The sequence below is a fragment of the Neophocaena asiaeorientalis genome, unplaced genomic scaffold (assembly GCF_003031525.2).
Source record: "Neophocaena asiaeorientalis asiaeorientalis breed wild unplaced genomic scaffold, Neophocaena_asiaeorientalis_V1.1 scaffold123, whole genome shotgun sequence".
NCBI classification, from domain to species: Eukaryota; Metazoa; Chordata; class Mammalia; order Artiodactyla; family Phocoenidae; genus Neophocaena; species Neophocaena asiaeorientalis.
In genome coordinates this window covers 6,921,304-6,941,235 of record NW_020173666.1, presented here as the reverse complement: position 1 = coordinate 6,941,235, position 19,932 = coordinate 6,921,304, and the positions used below count along the sequence as shown (strand labels likewise).

The 19,932-nt window shown below is 42.0% G+C and overlaps 1 protein-coding gene across 1 annotated transcript in view; it reads right to left on the bottom strand.

Annotated features, from left to right (window-relative positions):
• Nucleotides 1-19,932, bottom strand: part of CCDC170 (coiled-coil domain containing 170) — a 67,398-nt gene that overhangs the window by 2,504 nt on the left and 44,962 nt on the right. Inside the window, 4 exon segments of the mRNA XM_024747849.1 lie at nt 786-1,022; nt 11,134-11,376; nt 13,725-13,898; nt 18,202-18,402. Of these exon segments, the coding sequence (XP_024603617.1) occupies nt 786-1,022; nt 11,134-11,376; nt 13,725-13,898; nt 18,202-18,402 (855 nt within the window).

Genomic DNA, 19,932 nt, shown 5'->3' with positions numbered 1-19,932 from the left:
CCCAAACTTTTCCACCCTTTTGAATATGGCCAATGCTCTTAATTGATGAGAGGTTTCCTCTGAGACCACTCACTCTTAGAGCTTGGCCTTCCTCAACTCGGCCTGACACATGAGCCAAAGCAGAGGCAGCCAAAGAGAAAAAATATCCTCGGATCAGAGCCCACTCTGTGCCCTTCTGAGCTGCAGAAAGAGACTGAGATAAAAGCCAAAAGCAGGGGTCAGGCTGCCCAGGACATGTTTTTTTATGCCTGACCTCCTGATGGGCTCACCAGATAAAACTCCTCCTTGCAACCAGTGGGCGCATGAGTTCTGTTTTATGGTTTACATCTGGGCTTGGTCGGCCATCAGGTCTGGGTGCCACTGTTTGAGAATTGGGATTGTTTCCTGCAATTGATCTCTGCTGGAGATAAAATTTCCCTCCTGAGGCTGCAGCCCTGGATAACGTTAGAAGATCTGGGATAACGCAAACTTCAGAGGCAATCAGCAAATATAATAAAAACCTCTTCACAACCAGAACCTGGCTTTTCACAGGCTTTCCATGGCTTCAATAAGAATGTCTTTTTCTTTGCTACAGTTCACGCCATGAAAATGTGAATTGTTTTTCTTAGTGGAGTAAATCATAATCGTTCTTTTAATGCCAAAAAGATGGTAGAAGACAGATAGATACGTTAGAATGATATAGAAAGCTTGATAAATTGGTTATGAAGAAATATATGAATAATTATCAAGCTTTTGAATTGCCCCATCTTTCCTAAATCAGGTTTCACTGACAGATTTCTACCCACCTGCTTTTCTCTCTCTTCTGCTTCTTCCAGTGATTGTTTTAATGTCTTCATTTCACTGGTTACCACTTCTAGCATATTCCTGGCCCTCTCTTTACTCTCCTTAGCCCCATGCTCTGTAGTCTCCAATTCTGATTTGACAGACAGTAGCTTTTTCTCAGCATTCTCCTTCATCTTTTCCAGTTTGTCTCTGGATTTATTTAGGTCTTCAATAGCTTTGGTCTGTTCCAAAGTTTTAATCTAAGCAGTCAAAGAGAATGCTGATAATTTCTTCTGCATTTATTTAGGAAAATTGTATGAACAAGACAAATCAGAAGTCAGTGGGGACTTCCTGGTGGCACAGTGGTTGGGAGTCCGCCTGCCAACGCAGGGGACACGGGTTAGATCCCTGCTCCGGGAAGATCCCACATGTCGCGGAGCAACAGGGCTCGTGTGCCACAACAACTGAGCCTGCGCTCTAGAGCCCCCGAGCCACAACTACTGAAGCCGTGCACCTAGAGCCCATGCTCCGCAACAAGAGAGGCCACCGCAGTGAGAGGCCCGCCCGCGCGCTCCAGCAAAGAGTGGCTCCCGCTCGCCGCAACTAGAGAAAGCCCGCGCGCAGCAACGAAGACCCAACACAGCCAAAAATAATAAAATAAATAATAAAAAATTTTAGGTCAATGAAATTCATTTAACAACTCCTTTCATGAATGAAGAATGGAATCCAACCCAGTTATACAGACTCTGCTAGGCATACAGACTAGACGAACATGTCTTAAAGCAGTTATAATTTATGAGCAAATATTAGAGTATCATTATGTGGAAGATTGATGAGATGAAATGGTAGATAGCATGATTCAGGGGTTAAATATTAAAACAAAGTCTGTGGTACTCACACATAGACTCTACCGAGCTCCACAGAGAAAGCAACTTGCACTTTTTACCCCTGCCAAGGGGTCATCCCTGGTATACAAACATTAGAAAGAGCAAAATGTCTCCTCATTTGGTGATTTACCACAAGGAAGCCCCACTTAAAATCTCCATGGCAAGTCATCAGTGCTGTGAGGGAAATTAGCAGTTTTTCTGAAAAAAAAGTCTTCTGACTTTACCAATGAGTATATGGGAACTGGGAGGTGGCCACAGCATTCACTGCAGGCAGGAGGCAAGGGTGGTACCTCTCTCTCAGAAGCTATCCCAGGATCTTAAAGCCAAAACAGAGCATCCTCAAGTATGAGGCACACTTGCTTTATTAGTTTAGTATTTAAAATTATACCAGATCTGCCGACAAAAAGAATTTGAGTCAAAGGAATGAAGCTCTGATACATACTATAGCATGGATGAACTGTGAAGACATCCCTATAAGTGAAACAAGCCAGACACAAAAAGACAAATATTGTATAATTCCACTTCTGTGAGTTACCTGGCGTAGGCTAATTCGTAGAGCTAGAATGTGGAATAGGAGTTACCAGGAGCTGAGGGAATGGGGAGCTCTTGTTTAATGGGCACAGAGTTTCAGTTTAAGATGATGACAAAGTTCTGGAAATGGATGGTGGTACTGGTTGCACAACAGTGCGAATGTACTTAATGCCACTGAACTGTACATGTAAAAATGGTTAAAAATGGTAAAATTTTATGTTCTGTATATTGTACCACCGTTTTTTTTAAAAAAAGAATTTGAGGTAGTTTTACATAATTAGGCACAAAATTTTTTAACTGACCATTCAAAATAAATATGAATGAGCTCCCACTCACTTATCCACCGGATGACTATAACCAAAAAGATAGGCAGTAACAAGTGTTGGTGAAGAAGCGGGGAAATTGGAACCCTCCTATACTGCTGGTGAGAATGCAAAATGGTGTGACTGCTGTGAATAACAGTTGGCCAGTTTTCAAATTGTAAACATAGAGTTGACTTATGACCCAGCAATTCCACTCCAAAGTGCATATATGCATGAGAACTAAAAACTTACGTCCACACAAAACCTTCACAAGAATGTTCGTAGCAGCACTATTCATAATCACCAAGAAGTGAAGACAGCCTACATGTCCGTCAATGGACGAGTAGATACTATATCCATGCAGTAGAGTATGAGTCAGCAATAAAAAGGAACGTAGTACCGATACATGTGACAACGTGGATGAACCTTGAAAACACTGTGTTAGGGGAAGTAACTCAGTCACAAAAGACCGCTTATTATATGATTCCATTTATATGAGAGATCCAGAAAAGGCCAGGGGTTGGTGGGAGTAGAAAATGGGGAGTAACTGTTCCCCGTTTCTTTTTCAGGTAATGAAAATGTTCTGAAATTAGATAGCAGTGATGTTTATAAAACTCTGTGAATATACTAAAAATACTGAATTGTATGCTTTTAAAAGGGTAAGTTTCATTATATGTGAATTTATCTTGATCAAGTTGTTATTGGAAAGTACATTTACAAAGAAGCCTTTAAATGCATCAGAAGAAATTACTTTGAAATAAAGAAGTACACGTGGGATGGACAAAGCGCCAATACCAGCAGAGCTCTGAATTGAGTTCTGAGCCTCCTAACAGTTCAGACAAGGCCTACATGCATATTCTCAAAGAAAAAGCATAAATTTGTGTTTTAATTTTGTTGAAAATCGTTTAAAGGTTACATCTGAAAGTAATAAAAAGATACCAAATAATGAGCGTTTGCTGATTTCTCCCTTCCCCTTTCATTTTATCCCTTCTTTCCTAAGAAAGAAAGACGCTTTCTTGCTGCATCTACTCCCATCCTGTTGTTCCCAGGGCAAATCTGAGTAACGGGGAGAGTGTTGGGGAAGAAGAAAGTCTGAGAGACTAAATTGATCTACCCGATAAAAAGCTGAGAGAGGAGTGGGAAGGAAAGAGTCTCTGTCAACTAGGCTGCAGGAAGTGTTTCTGGAAGAAATTTGGGATGATGGAAGAGGGACTTGTGAGGAGATATAGGTGTCATGCAGCAAGGAAACAAGAGAGGGAGAAAACAATGGAAAAGACGCTTTAAAATATTGCTACTCTTGATGAATGAAATCCTCCTTTGCTTTTCTTTTTTCCTTTTTGTTTTGAGTAACAATAATAAAGCAACATTAGCATTTAGTTTCTGGACTGCTGATTATTTATTGATGAAGGATTCTGAGATTGTTGCAATTTACCCAGACTACATTTGGAGGCTACTGTCAGAGATTAAAATCTTGACAGAGTCTCGGGGTTAGAGCTCATCTTCATGGAGACTGAGCTCCAGAATTATGGCGTAAGGAGCACAAGCTGACCTGACCTAAACTCTGAAGGGTCCTCCAACACTTCTGGAAAGTCAGAGGAATGGTAGACTATTCTAAGATTGGAAGTATGACATGATATGGAGGAAAGATGCCTGCTTGGGATATGGATGTCCAGATGGAAAATCAGATTTATACTGTCTGGGTAATGTCACTAAACTGAGAAAGCTTGAGTCAAATACCTAAACTGGAAACTTGTTTTTACCTACTATCATACACACAGATTCTTAAGAAATTAAATTCCTTCCCAGGCAGAGAGGAAGTCAATGGCAGACACTCTTGGACAAGTTCAAAACTTTTGAACTGGCTCCATGCAGGAGAGAGGAAATCTCTTGGGAAACTGACAGCTGCTCGCAATCCAGAAGGTATAAGAACAACTGCTGTAGCTTGGGAAATATGCAGGAAATAAAATGCCAGTAACAGCTGGGGGAAGGGATTCTGAGTCAGCTTTTTCGTCAATGAACCAGCACCAGTAGGGCAAGCACTTGAGACAAGGAAATGGTGCCCATGAAGTGCAGGTCTGCAGGGGCCAACCTTGGAGATCATTCATGGATTCCAAGTTATCAAAACCCATATTTGAACGTGGACTGTATATTAGTACGAGTATATTCGAATATTATCCCAATGTAGATTCCTGAGTGTAACGACTGCACTGTGGTCACACAGAAGAATTCTCTTGTTCTTAAGATATACTGGGTAAGTATTTAGGGATGAAGTGTCATGATGTCTGCAACTTACTCTCAAATGGTTCCTCTCTCTGTCTCTCTGTATCTCTCTGTCTCTCTGTCTCTCTCACTAGGCAAAATATAACAGTAAGTAAAATGTTAACAATCTACATGAAAAGTAAAAGAATGTCTGTTATGCTATTCTTGCAACTATTCTATAGATTTGAAATTTTTCAAAATAAAAAATTGAGAAGGGAGCTTTCCCATGAGTGATCAATACATGTATAATGCATCCTATCAGTAAAAAGTTCTGAATATATATGTACATTTATTTATAAATTATATGAACAAGTGCTCTAAATAATATATTGTGTAGATTTTCAAATATTTTACAAATAGGGGACATTAGATGAGCGAAATCAGTATCACTTTTAAAACAAGGTTATCTCCCTTTAAAACATAAAGATTCCCTTCACATGCCAATTATCTCAGTGCTGCAGAGAAAACGTGGGGCAAAGCAAGAAGTTTCTGGGATTGCTATGTTGCATTATAAACCTTACATTAACAGAAGAGGAGATACATTCAGCCTTTCTACTCAGATTGCAAAAACATTTACAGTGGGCCATCTACCAAAGGAGATGGAACATAGCTTGGAGAGTTAGAAGCACATTAATCAAGTCCTAATGAGAAAAATTTATAGCCAAGAATTTCTCAAAAATGTGAGACTTTATCACAATCCTGAGGGCTGCCTGAATTCTTGTTGTCAGGGAGAAAGTAATGGACTCCAAGCCAAGCCACCAGGACCGAACTGGGAGCCAGCGGTAGGAAGTAGGCCTCAGCCTCCTAAGTCAAATCCAGCAAATGAGACAGCTGGGAGGATGGGGGGACGGGGGGTGGGGAAAGGGGGCCAAGGCAAATGGGTTTCTTAATCCAACTACGGGAGCTTATCAGATCCAGCCCAGAGTTCAGTGAGAGACTGTGCCCACAATTTTTTCCCAGTGGGACAGAGATGGTCATAAACAAGACTGATGTGCCACTCAGACCCCAGCGAGGATGGACCAGCTTCCGAGTCTGCTTCACTTTCAGTGAATACCATATCTGGCATCTGCCCCCTTGAGGGAAAGCATTTCAAATCTGGTGAACAATTCTCTCGTGTTATAAGGGCCAAAGACCCTGAAAGAGAAGGTGATTCAACGTAAAATCGGACCTGTTGAATCTGCCAGAGGATCTGAATTCTCCACCTGGAGGGTTTTTAGGAGATCGCACTGAAAATAGGACCCTGCGGGAGCCAGGCACTGCAAGAGGGCTCTCTAAAGGGGGTGGGACAGCAGCGGGGGAGGGTCGCCCAATGATACCTTGCCCCTCCTCAAAGAACCACAGAGATTTCACTAGGAGGGAATCATAGCAGAAATCAAAGGAAGATGCTCCACTCTGCAGGCTGAGCACACCCCAAACCCCTCCGCAGCACCAAGGAGGTTCTTTCTCACAGGTTCTGCTTGATGTACACATTCAAAGTGGGGCAAGTTCAGGGCAATTCAAGGTCAATGGATCTACGTAATCAGAGCTGAGTTCAAGATGGTAGGTTTGGGGAAAATAGTATAAAGAAAGGCCGCAACTGGCCAGATTGGAGAAAGTTCTGGAGTGTGGGAGGAGCATGGGAAGCAGCTGCCTTATGTGGGAGATTATCAAGAAAGTGAGAAAGCAGAAGAGAGCTTTGCTGGTGGCTGAAGAATGTTACCCTCTTTGGGTGTTTCCTTGAGAGACTACAAGGAAGATAATAATGGCTTTCCACTAGTTTTTGGTTGTCTGACTACCAGTCTTTGGCCACAGCTCCCTACTAAGATTGAGCCACATGGTACAGGCTGAAAGCTCACCACCAAATATCTATTCTTCCTTTTTTTATTACTTCCCAGAATAAAGACCCATTTCTTAGGCTGACTTCATCTAAGTGAGCCCCAGGGACTAAGTTACAGCCAACGAAGACTAAGAAGTGTTGTATTGTTCCTGGAAAGTGGCATACAGGATGTCCTTCCACCTTTCCTTCGGCCTGGTGCCTGGAATGAGGCCAGCAGCTAGCTTGCACTGAGAGGTGGCATTGAGGAGGAAAGTTATTGCTGGATGGTGAAGCAGAAAGAGAGAACAAGCCAGGATCAGCGATGAACATGAAGCTATCCTACTAAACGTGGAATGACTACGTCCGTGCTTCTTTGCAGTGAGAAACACATAAACATCTTTCCTGACCAAGCCACTGTTATTGTGTGTTTCAATCTACTCAGCTGAAACTATTCATAACCCATGCCGGATACAAAGCAACTAGCGTTGCTTTGGGCAGATCCATAGAAACAGAAAGTAGATTACTGGTTTATGGAGTTTGGGGAAAGGATGAATATGGAGGTTTTCTGTTTTTGTTTTTGTTTTGGGAGGTGAGGGGATGATGGACATGTTCCAGAATTAGGGAACGGTGATGGCTGCACAACGTTGTCAATATATTAAAAACTACTCAATTGTGTACTTTAAAAGAGTGAATTTCGGGAGTTCCCTGGTGGCCTCGTGGTTAGGATTCCGGGCTTTCACTGCCATGGCCTGGGTTCAATCCCTGGTTGTGGAACTGAGATCCTGCAAGCCACGCGGCACAGCCAAAAAAAAAAAAAGTGAATTTTATAGCATGTGAATTATATCTCAGTTTTTTAAACAAAACACATAGAAATGTGTCCAAATTATTACTTTGTATCAACCCTCTCTAAATGGTGAAATTAATGCCTAATTTAGTAAGAGTGCCCCCACCAACCCCACAAAAGACATGTCTACCCAGAACCTCGGAATGTAGTCTTATTTGCAATTTGCAGGTGTAATTAAGATAAGAAGCTTGGGGCTTCCATTGTGGTGCAGTGGTTAAGAATCTTCCTGCCAATGCAGGCGACATGGGTTCGAGCCCTGGTCCAGGAAGATCCCACGTGCCGCGGAGAAACTAAGCCCGTGAGCCACAACTACGGAGCCTGCGCTCTAGAGCCCGCGAGCCATAGCTACTGAGCCCGCAAGCCACAACTACTGAAGCCCGTGTGCCTAGAGCCCGTGCTCCACAACAAGAGAAGCCACCGCAATGAGAAGCCCGCGCACCGCAACCAAGAATAGCCCCCACTCGCCGCAACTAGAGAAAACCCGCGCACAGCAACGAAGACCCAACGCAGCCAAAAATAAATTAATTAATTAAGTAAATTTTTTAAAAAAAGATAAGAAGCTCAAGGTGAGATCATCCTGGATTAGGGTGGGCCCCAGATCCAATAATGAGTATTCATATAAGATACAGAAAAGGAGAGACATACAGAAGGAAAGGTGACATCAAAATGGAGACAGAGATCAGAATTATGCAGCGGTATGCCAAGGACTGTAGTCAGCAACCAGAAGCCAGGAGAAAGGCATGGAATGGTTCCCCTCAGATGCTCCAAAAAGAACCAACCCTAGCAACACCTTGACTTCAGACTTCTGGACTCCAGAATTGTGAGAGAATAAATTTCTGTTGTATTAAGCCACTCTATTCGTGGTACATGGTTACAGCAGCCCTAGGAAACTAACACAAGAAGGCCATTTTTGCTAACGTCAGAAATACTGCTTTATGGATAGTAAAATTAACACAGGGAGAAGCATAGGTGATGTACAAAGATGGAGAATTGATACAATCAGTCTGTCTTGAATACTAATATGTCTCAAGTAAAACAATAAAAAGCTGTTTTGTAGTTGAAATCTTATAAATTCATGAAGTTAGCATTTACTGTATTAGTTAGCATTGGTGTCATTTACTGTATTAGTAAGTTATAGAGATCCCTATTCCTTACTGGCAGGCAGACTTTGCACTCTACTTAAATGTTTAGGGGCTGAGTCAGTCAAATCCAGTCTCTTCTATACCTTACCTGTAGAAATATGTGCATCTCTTTATGCAAAATAAAACAACAAATTAAACACACAAGCCAACTTTATTTACTTTCCTGTCTCTCCTTCCCTTTTCATCCAAGTATTCCAGAAGACTGGGCCGCCATCTTTGTTTCTACTTCTCTGTCATTTCTCAGCCTACTGAAACCTGGCTTTTTGTCAGAGCCTTCACTCACTACCACCATGATCTGCTATTATACACGCTCAAGCCTTATATGTCCCAAGGCCAAGTGTAGCAAACAGTCATTCGGTCTTCATCTCACGGCTGCCCTTGATGCTGCTGATCACAGCCTTATTCTGGAGTCCCTTTGCTCTCCTCATATCTCTGTTTCTTTTTAGTCTCTTTCCTGACAATTTCACTCATCTTCTTGAAATTCCCCAGTGGCTCCCCAGGACCCCGATGAAAAGTCCAAGCATCCTAGCGTGACACACGAGGCCCTGTGTGAGCTGGCCCTGTCCCCTGTCCGCTGCCCAGTTTCTTCTCCCAGTGCTCCAAACCCCGGAAATTATCACGGTGTTAGCAGCAGCCAATCAGCGTTTCTATTCACCTGCTTACTGCATTTAATTATCACTCATTTTCATTCTCTTCTCCAACCTGTCTATATTTGTTATTCCCATTCTACCTCCACAATGTTTACCTGTCCACATGTCACCTATATGATCCATTTTCTTCTTCAACTTAGCCACCTTTTTAACTTAAAGGAATTTAATGATTTTAAAGGGAATTTTATATGATTTCAACAGAATGTGCCACAAATGGGAGATGACAATAAAACAAACACTGTATTAACAATAAAATAAAACGGTATCAGTAGGCAGTAGTACCGCTGGGACTGAGCACTGAGCGTAAGGCGTGTTCTTCGTTTAAAATATATACCAGCAAGTGTTCTAGGACATAATAACCTCTAAGATTGTCTCCTTCGTGGTGAAAGAATTGAAAGAAAAACTAAAGGGAACCCATTTTTTACCTCAGGATTGAACATCATATAATACCCCATCCTATATCTCCTAAAAGCATTCTGTATACAGAATGCTTCTGCTCTCTTCCCGCTTCCGCTCTCTTCCCGCTTCCGCTCTCTTCCCGCTTCCGTTCTCTGCTACACGAAGTGTGGGCTCCTCTCACCCCAGCACCACTTCCAGTTCACAGGGTTGTCTTGGCCCAGGCCCCCTACGGCTACTCTCACTACACTTAGCCGGGATCATGGCTTAGCGCATCTGCCTGGGAACCTGTGATGGCGAGTCACTGTGTCCCTCCCTTGAGCGGGCCACCGCCACCTGCTCCCACAGTGTGCTCTCCTGAGCGCATCTTTAGCTACCTTCCGTATCCCCCAAGAGCGCAAATGGAACTTCAGGCTCCAGGGCACGGGTGCCATCTAGGCTCCCTGCGCCTGCACCTCCTGCAGCCCCTGCCAGCCAGGGAGGGAGCAACTGCGTGCTGACATCAGGGCACATCAGTGCTCCCTGACCCACCAGACACACACCCCAAAGGTCAGTCTCAAGGTATGAGAGGGGTATCCAGGATACTTACTTCTGATATTTTCTCCCCACCCAGGCACCCTATCAGATGCTTTCCCTAGCCTCCTCCTTCCTTTACATTCAAGTATGTCCACTCCCCTGGGTGGAGTCTGCCCTCCTCTTCTCTAGGGAAATAAGCCTTTACCTAGTGGCCTCCTCCTGATGCCAAAAGGGCTTCAGGGGGAAAAAAGCTAATGACTCAGAAGGGAGAATAGAGTGGGAAATATGCCCTAAAATATTGTCCTGCTACACAGATTCAAGTGCTGGCTTCATTCCAGATTCCTTTTCCCAACTGGTCTGTGTCCAGATTCAGAAACATTCCAAAAGTCCATTTCAGAGCCCATGTCTGCAAAGAGCAAGGACATCATCGTTGCCCGCTTTCACGACACGGGTATCTGCCAGGGGTGACATGCGTATATGAAGTTATGTATTATGGCCAGCGGCACACATACGTGATATTTAAATATTTTTATTAAATCCCAAGTTCTAATTTCGTTCTTCCCTGTATTCATTAGAAGCCGAACGCCTCGAATCCAGGAATCACGTCACCCCAACCTGTCTGCCCTCTTCACCATTTGGTGTGACACATCGCACAGCACAACCCACACCTGTCTTCTCAGTGAACACTTCTGTTCATTTTCTCCTTTTCTCTAAGCAAATTCCTATGTGAAAAATCCCTACATGATCCCTACCATGACAGTCACCCACACTTTGAAGAAATGTTTTTATTTTCTGTACATCACATCACCCCTTTTTGACTGACTTTTCACCCAGCAACTATGGCTTCACTTCAAATATTGAAGAGACACGAAATTGATCGACTCTGCTGATCTGTGGAATATTTGCATTTTTCTCACAACTCTAGAAAATCAGAGGAAATTTTCAGCTTTTTTTTTCTGGCGTGTCCCTTTTAAGGCTGTCACGCTTTTGCATAAACTTTTATGGAAACACACATAGACAGTGACAAGGAAATGCAGCTGAGCACTTGCCTTAAGCTCATTGGTGTCAGCCAGTTTGGCTTTGAGCTCAGTGTTCGATTCTCGACACACACTCAGCTCCTTCTGCAGCCTCTCCACCTTCTTCTGCAACTTCCTGATGGTGACATTGCCCTCGTCCCTCTCCACAGCCGATGCCGAATGCACCTGCTTCTCCTCCTCCAGCTGGGCTATTTTTTGCCGGAGGAGGTTCATGTGCAGCTCTTTGCTCTCCAGTCTTTCTTTCTGAGTCTTTAGCTAGTTTAATACAAACAGGGATTTTTTTTGTTAATAATCATTGAATAGTCAGTAAATATAGATGAATTACTCAGATAATGTTGATCTTTATCTACACTTCAATAAGACTAATTTGTAAACCATCAGATTTTCCTGATTGCATTTTTCTATCCCTATTTTTCCAAGAATTAATTTGGTAGCTGCAAAGTATGAGACAAAAAGAGCCACAGAAAATGCACAAGGGAGCAGGCTTTCAATGTCTGATTCCCTCCAACATTATGTGCATCGTAATAAAAACGTAAAATTACTTTTAAAACTACTAAAATGGGCTTATCAAGAGCAGAACATAATAAGACAGACAAAATCCTCTCCAACACCCCACGGCAACTGTACTTCTACTGGTCTTTTCTGAAAGAAGACAAAGTGTAAATTAGTACCGAAAACCCAGTGTGACTAGTTTCAATCACTTAGAACCAGGTTGAGTGGCACCAAACATGGGAGTTGATATATTTTTAAAGTAAGCTATATGAAGGAGATTTTGAGGAAAGCTTTGTTTATATATTGAAAATCTTAGAAATAGAAGGGACTTCAAGAAGGCATTGCTTCATTAGTGTCTTTACTATACGCCAGACCTTATACCATCCACAAACCAGGCTGAAGAGGGTCTGCAAATAGCACTTAGCGTCGGCGGTCAAACTTGATGAAAGAAATTGTAATGGTTTTTAGAAAAAGCTTATGGACTCTATGAGGAGAAAAAAATCCTCCTGGGCTTCATATGTCACAATTAGTGAGTAGAATATTAAGTACAGGAACCTCTTTCATCTCTTACGAACACTGGGAATTGGAATCGTGTAGAATTATAGAATGTTAGAGCTAAAGACCATCCCATTTTCCCTAATTATATATTCTGCATTAGTAAAGTGTTTGAAGGTGTGAAGGGCTTACTGAAATGAGGGCTTAAATATCTTGTCTAACAGTGACAGCAATGTCCATGCCCACATCCTTTTTTAACAAGGCGCTTTTAGTATTTCTCTAACTAAACTCCCTTTCCTGAGCTTCTTCATGTCAAATTTCACTCTACTGCAAATTTACCATGGTAAGTTCTGTACACTAGTCATTTTAATAATTATATAATACTTAAGAAGGAATAATATTGGGTATTGAGGAAAAATCAATTATCTGAGAACTTCAGAAAGAATTGTAGCTCAGTTTAATGTCTCTGATAGTACTAGGGGTTGTCTGCTTTCTTTTATAAAATATTCCTTAAGATACAGTAAATGGAGAAGAGGTCAAATATGAATAGAGCATTTTCTATGAACCAAGAGTGCAAAAATGCTATTTATTAACAACTTCATGAGGTAGGTATCATCCCCATCTTAAATACGAGGAAACACAGACAGAGAAGTATATAATTTGCCCAATGTCACACAGCTTGGTTGAACCAAATTGAGAACCCAGATGTGACTCATTAAGCAGCCTATACACGATAATTCTACCATAGAATTTTCTCCTAAGAACTATTCTAAGGACACATCTGTGTTTTCCTCTTTCTTTCCCCAATGCCAATAATTATATAATAATTGTGTTTTTATGTTTCATCCATTCGTTTACGTAGTCTAAACTGTTTCTAAGTCTCCCTTTGAGTGAGTGGAAAGTAAACTCTTCTCCTGTCTACTTTCTAGTGCAAGAGAGCTTATATAAAGGTGAGACTGCTAGACGTTGCCCAGCTCTCCTCTTCTCCCATAGTCATAGAAACAGTGACTTTTTCAGCTAGACAAATGGCTACCCAGAGTAAAGGCTACAGTTCCCAGCCTCCCTTGCAGCTAGGTTTAGCCATGAGAACACATTCTAGCTGTGGGATATAAACACAAGTTCACATAGAAAACTCTGGGAGCCTCCTTTAAAAGACAGCTCATGCATGTTCTTTTGCATCCCTCTTCTTCATCCCTTTCTTTTTTAACCTTCTGCCCGGAACACAGATATAACGGTTCTAGGCACCACTGTGAACCATGACAATAAGGACCCCACTAGGGATGGGCAATTACTGAGCTGAAAGGAGCCTGGGTCCTTGGAAACTTTACAGAGTAGAGCTGCCAACTCACTCTAAGCTGCTTGACTCCAGAAATGGATGTGAGGGAAAAAAATACCCAAGAAACCCACTTCTACTTGTTTAAGCTATTCACAGTCAAACATAACCTTAGATGATACACTTACTTTCCCTTCAGACTTGAAATAGAGACTCAGCTTCTAAATACATATTTGTATAATATGTTTCCTAGCCACACTGGCAAATATGGTGGGAATAAATTATTTTTCGAGATTTAAGTTTCTCAGAATTTCCCTCTCTCAACACCAGCAATATCCCCTACCTTTCTCTGTAAACTGTAGGCGACCGTCTTGTTTTCAATGACTGCACTGCTCTCGGGGCAGACCAGCTGCTCTGTGCGAGCTAAAACTACATCCAGACGCGTGTCGAAGCCAAGCTCAGCAGCCATCTGGTCCAACTTCATCTTCTCTGGAAGCTGATCCAGAAATTTAAGATACTAAACCCAAGAACAAAAATGAAAATGGGACACAAAAGTAGAGTTAACAGGTGATCTCACAGAATCCTTGTGTTTCTCCCAAGCTTACAGGTAGTTCTCATTAACCCCAGTACAGAGCCCAGCCCCTGACTCCAGTGCTTGGTGAAGAATTCTTGAACCACCTTGCCCGCTCCATGTTCTGTTCCTTGTCCAAATTCTCTTGACTCTCCTGGTCAGGGGCCTTGATGTTCAGTCTAACATTACACACTCTTCTTAACCCTGCCACCTGACAAATGTGCCACGCTCCTGACTGCATCTGAATCTCTCTGCTTTGGGTACATGCTGCTGCTACCATGACCCTCCCAGCTCCTGGGATCCACTGGCTAATCCAGCCCCTGCGATCCACTCATCCACGTACCTTTCTTGGAAATTCCTGGCCTCCAAGGTGGAAATTGACCAATTAGCTAGTTGCCATCTTACACTTCTTGGTTTCTACAAATCACACTGAAACCAGAGCTCTCCATACAAACAAACTTGGGCAACATTTTTGTTTTTGTAAGTTAAAATTCTTTAGAAAATGTCTTTAGGGCTTCCCTGGTGGCGCAGTGGTTGAGAGTCCGCCTGCCGATGCAGGGGACACGGGTTCGTGCCCCGGTCCCGGAGGATCCCACATGCCGTGGAGCGGCTGGGCCCGTGAGCCGTGGCCGCTGAGCCTGCGCGTCCGGAGCCTGTGCTCCACAATGGGAGAGGCCACAGCAGTGAGAGGTCCGCATACCGCAAAAAAAAAAAAAAAAAGAAAATGTCTTTAAAAGTTTTTAATGTATCAAAGTTAAAGGAACAACATCCTAAAATTGAGCTGTATCAGGGAATTGAGCTGTAACAGGTTAAAGTTACAAAACTACCCTAGGATCCTCCTCCCTTGATTTCTGTGGCTTATCTCATCATGCCAGATATTAATCCTTACTAAGTGCTTGATGGATAAATAAACCCATCAATGAGCTTTCTATAACATAATTTCATGATCTGGGTTCTATCTTTGAAAGTTCCTTCTCATTGCAATAACTCATCCATCTGGCATTTTTAGGCAATTATATGTTTAAACAAGTATAAAGTATCATTTCCTGATGACTAAAGCATGCCAGCTTAAAGCACAGAGCTATCTATATTTCAGTCATCAGAATGAAATTATTTGTAAGTGTATATTTTCCAATTTTGTTGAAAAGCATATGTAAAACTTCATCTCTCCTGTAAGTCACAGCCGTTACAGACATTGCTGCTGTATTGTGTGACAGGACCACCACAGGCTGTTTTTGTCTCTGAATCATCAGTTTGTCACTTCTTTTTTTGGCTGTCTTGGGTCTTCGTTGCAGCGTGTGAGCTTCTCATGGCGGTGGCTTCTCTTGCTGCAGAGCACGGGCCCTAGGCATGCAGGCTTCAGTAGTTGTGGCTCGCAGGCTTCAGTAGTTGTGGCTCGGGGGCTCTAGAGCACAGGCTCAGTAGTTGTGGCACACAGGCCTCGTTGCTCTGCAGCACGTGGGATCTTCCCTAACCAGGGCTTGAACCTGTGTCCCCTGCATTGGCAGGCGGATTCTTAACCACCGCGCCACCAGGGAAGCCCCAGTTTGTCACTTCTTAACGTTGGGTCAGCCCCCCTCACGGACTATTTCATTTCTAATCTATGCAGATGAAAGTGAAATAACTGCTGCTGTTTGTATTTAAAATAAAATAGAGTTGGTACCTTTCATGCGAAGGTATAAAAGCCTCTCTTTCTATTTCTACATATGACCCATCCACTCAGCATTCAAGGATCTACAGCAGGCCAAAGGGGATTAAGGGCAGGACTGAGCCAAGACCCCACAGAGAAAGTGCCTTTTCAAGGACCTTGGCTAAGCCTCAGAAAGTTAAGGTTGCTGACAGGATTCCTGTACATTTTGTTCATTTGAATCACAGTTTAGCATGAATATATTCTATGTCGTATAAACCTCAATTACCTGTATTTAAATTTAATCTCTATACACCTTTGCTTTTCAATCTTACACGCCTACTATTTAAATTTACCTCAATTACCTGTATTTAAATTTAATCTCTATACACTTTTGCTTTTCAATCTTACAAACCTACTAGCCTTACTAGGCAGTAAGGCTACTATTACTATTTTATAGGCAGTTGTCTATGAAAGATTCACCATGGGCAGAGTCAGTTTACACAACTTGATTGCATAACTGAAAGCTGTTCTGGCATAACCTCAATTAAAATTAATGAGTCATCCTAGTGAAGGTGGGAAGAGACAACGATCTACCTAAAAGTCTTGCCTTTGATATGCTTCTTCTATTATTTAAATAATATTTATTGATTCTTGCTCTAAGCCCTGGAAAAATCCAGAAAAAATGATTTCCCCGGGCCTCAAGAAGTTCTGAGTTGACTGGAAAAGACAAATTAAGACATGGATACAAAAAGGGTGATTAGTGCCGTGACAGAGCCAGGTACGTGTTGCGTGAAGAACTAAGCCTCTGAGGAAAGGCTTCCAGAGGAAGTGGCATTGGAGCTGAGTCTTGAAGGGATAGTTATTTCTAGAAGAAGGTGAGGAGAACATTTTCTCAGAGAGACCAGCAATGTGCAATATGGATTGCCTCTAGACTCTCAGAGCCACTCTGCCTGCAGAAAAACCTTTCTTTTAGTCAGAACCCTCCCGTGGCTTTCCATTACCCACAGGATAAAGCCTCGCGTAATCAGCCTGCCCCACCTCAGTTATTCCTGCCACCTTGAGAGCTGCCTCCTGCCTCTGCCTCAGCAAGCATCACGTTCCAGTCTCCCTGTCACCCTCTATCTCTTCATCCTTCCTGCTGTCCCCTCTGCCTCAAATTCCTTCCCCACCGCTTCTGCCTGCCAAGTTCCTACTCATTCTTTCAGGCCCCTCTCACATGTGACCACTTGGGTGAATATGGCTCATTTCCTCACACACAGAAATGGGGAAGAAGTAATTACTCCTTTGTCTGAATTCCTGTCGCATTGTACACCTATCTCGATTGTAGCACTGACTGTACTAACTGATTTGCCCATCTCATCCATGACACTAGGCTTTCTCACAGACACCTCTTAGGCACCTTTGCATATCCAACCCTCAACACAGGCATGATGCGTCCTCAACTTTTTTAAGTACAGAGGATGAAAACGAATGAGTGTCCAGAGTACAGATTTTTCAACTGAAGAGTATTTTTCATGCCAAACTCTGCCCCTATGCTCTTGAGCCCATTTGTCTCTTTTTCTTCCCCTACAGATGCCCGTGACAAGGTACAAACATGTACCTTGCCATTCTGTCTGATAAAACCTTGCTCTGATCCTGTTTTTCATAGCTTTGGCTTCATGCCTCTTTTCTCTTTGGTCACCAGCCTTGGTAGTCGTCTAAGTCTCTAGCCCTTCTCTTCCTAGTCACCCCTCCTATTCTCCACCGCTCTACTAAAACTGCCACTCAGATGTCACCAATGGTCTTCCCAGGGTCAAATCTTAAGCTTAGACCCCATCTCTTCTCACTCTACTTTCCTTGTCGCCATTATCGTTTCTGAGTCTCTCCACACTGCAATCCCAGTTCCACAGTGATGAGATCTTTCTAAAATACTGTGATGTTCAGAAGTCACTTATTACACGTCATAGTCTACAGAATAAAGAGAACCCAATCTTCATAACCCAAGCCATTCCAATCTGCTCGCCTTCCAGAGCCTCGCCAAGAATGCCACGTTCCAGCCACATGGCAACAGCTACTCTGCTCTCTCTGAATATACTATGCACTTGCAACTTTCATGCTTTTGTTCAAACTGTTTCCCTGACAGTATCTGCTCTTTCTCTCCACTAAAATCCTACTTATCCTTCAAAGATGAACTCGATTATCTCCTGCACTGTAAAATCCTCCCCTCATCCAGAATTTATCACCCCCTTCACTGGACTCCTAGAGCACTCTGTTGATCAGTACATCTATTATAACACTTATAGCCTTATAGTACAGCAAATTATTTGAATGTCTGTCTCCTCTATTAAATCATGAGGTTTTATGGTCAAGAACTGCGTGTTATACCTTAACCCCCAAACCTTCAGAGTCTCATATATAACAGACGTTCAATAAATACCTGTTGAATTTAATTAACTTGAATCAAGGAAGCTCCAAACAATAGCAAGGAACACCAAAACAACATCCACTGTTCCTTGAAATTTACTCAGAACTCAGAACTTAACCAATCTACCAAAGCACTGCAAAATTCAAAATATTTCCAGGTGAAATTTTATACTGCAGCAGATGTTGCCACCCACAGACATGCCCTCAGGTTATTACGTTTTGCTTCTCGAAATTCAAGTTGTCTCGCAAAATGTCTCCGGAGACCAGCTCTCCCTCCAGATGTGTCAGCTGACCCTGAAGAGTCTCCAACTTGTTTTCTGCTTTCTGGGCTCTCTGTAGAGCTCTCTGGTGAAACCCAGACTCATTTCCCAACTGTTCAACAAGCTCAGATATTTGGGCTTCAAGCTGGGAGACCATCTGGAAACAAAGAAACAGAACAAGGATAAATAAGCCTTGTTTCAGATGCAACAAAGTGTTAAAATCTACTGCTTAGCCGAAGGGGACAAAACTATTTATAACACCAGCTTCCAGATTCTTTGCAACAATTAACTTAAAAAAATAGGTAATGGATAGCTGTATTTGCCTCTGCTTGAAATAAATCTACATTCGTTAGCTAATAAAATATTTTACTGGTATTTTTAATTTTTATATAATTCCTTAAACAGGTTCCTCGAGAAGTATTTAGGGAAAACACTTACTCCTAAAACTACTATTAATTTAGGAGTTTCAAAGCTTAGTTGGAAAAAGAATTCAGACAGAAAGTACTTTGAAAACTTTTGAGTTTTCAAAGTACTTTGAGTTTGCCAGAGAAACTCTTTCACCACATATACCAGATTAAGATTATACAATGAGGTAATCTTGATAGGTAACCTTGAGACATTATCAGGAATTCAAGTGCAGAAAGATATTTTTTCAAGCTTTTTTTAGAACTTTCTATTGCATATTGGTTACTCATGCACTGAAGTGCAGTGGTACTGCGTCTATGCTGAATAGTTTTGGAGTAATGTCATCGTTTCAGCATTTGAAAGGGCAAAATTCCACTAATATAATGACTCTAAATACGGTCAATAGCAGAGTATAAGAAGGCTAGGAAATCTGATCACCACCTCCTCTTCCAAAGCATAAAATCACTATTTCTCCATTAAAGGACCCAAAACTCTACACAACCCCTACCTTGCCCAACGCTTCCATCCTTTCCTGGAATTTCCCTCTCTGTCCTGACCTTCCCTTAAACCAAGAACTTAAATTTACCAAACACCTCAAGTACACTTTGAGGTTACTCTAATTGATTCTGCCAAATCCAATTTTCAGAAAGTGCTGAATTTAATAAAAACACCAAGTTTGAGGTGATAAATTTGTTTGGCTTTGATGGTTTATTTTGGAAGAAGAAAGGGGACAAGTAGTAGATATTTACATAATACTCAGTACCATTGTTACAGAAATTAATATATCTTGACGGTCTCAGGCTTACAGTCTCAGGTTTAAAAAAAAAAAATTCCTGTTTGCCTATCTACAAACAACCAAATTTAAAGGCAAGAAGACATTCAAGCTGTCTTCAACTATTTTAAAAAGCGATTATATAGAAGAATAGTAGGATTTGTTCTGAGTTGCCCTCAGAGCTCAAGTTGAGGACCAAAAGGTATAAATCAAAGAATCTTACTCTAAGGTAAAGAATTTCCCCCAGCCCCAATAATTTCAAAGTGATACATACTCACTGTATAAGAAGATTCATTACGGACAAAAACAGAAGTGTAAATAAGCAAAACTAATTCCCATGATCCCACCACCCAGAGGCAACAACTATTAAAATTTTTTAATAATTTATTTGTATGTATTGCTAAAATATAGTTGAGATATTATATATGCAATTCTGTGGGTTTGTTTTTACCTCATATTTTAAGCATCTTCACATGTCAGGCAGTGGAGTTCCCAGTCACTGGAAAACGC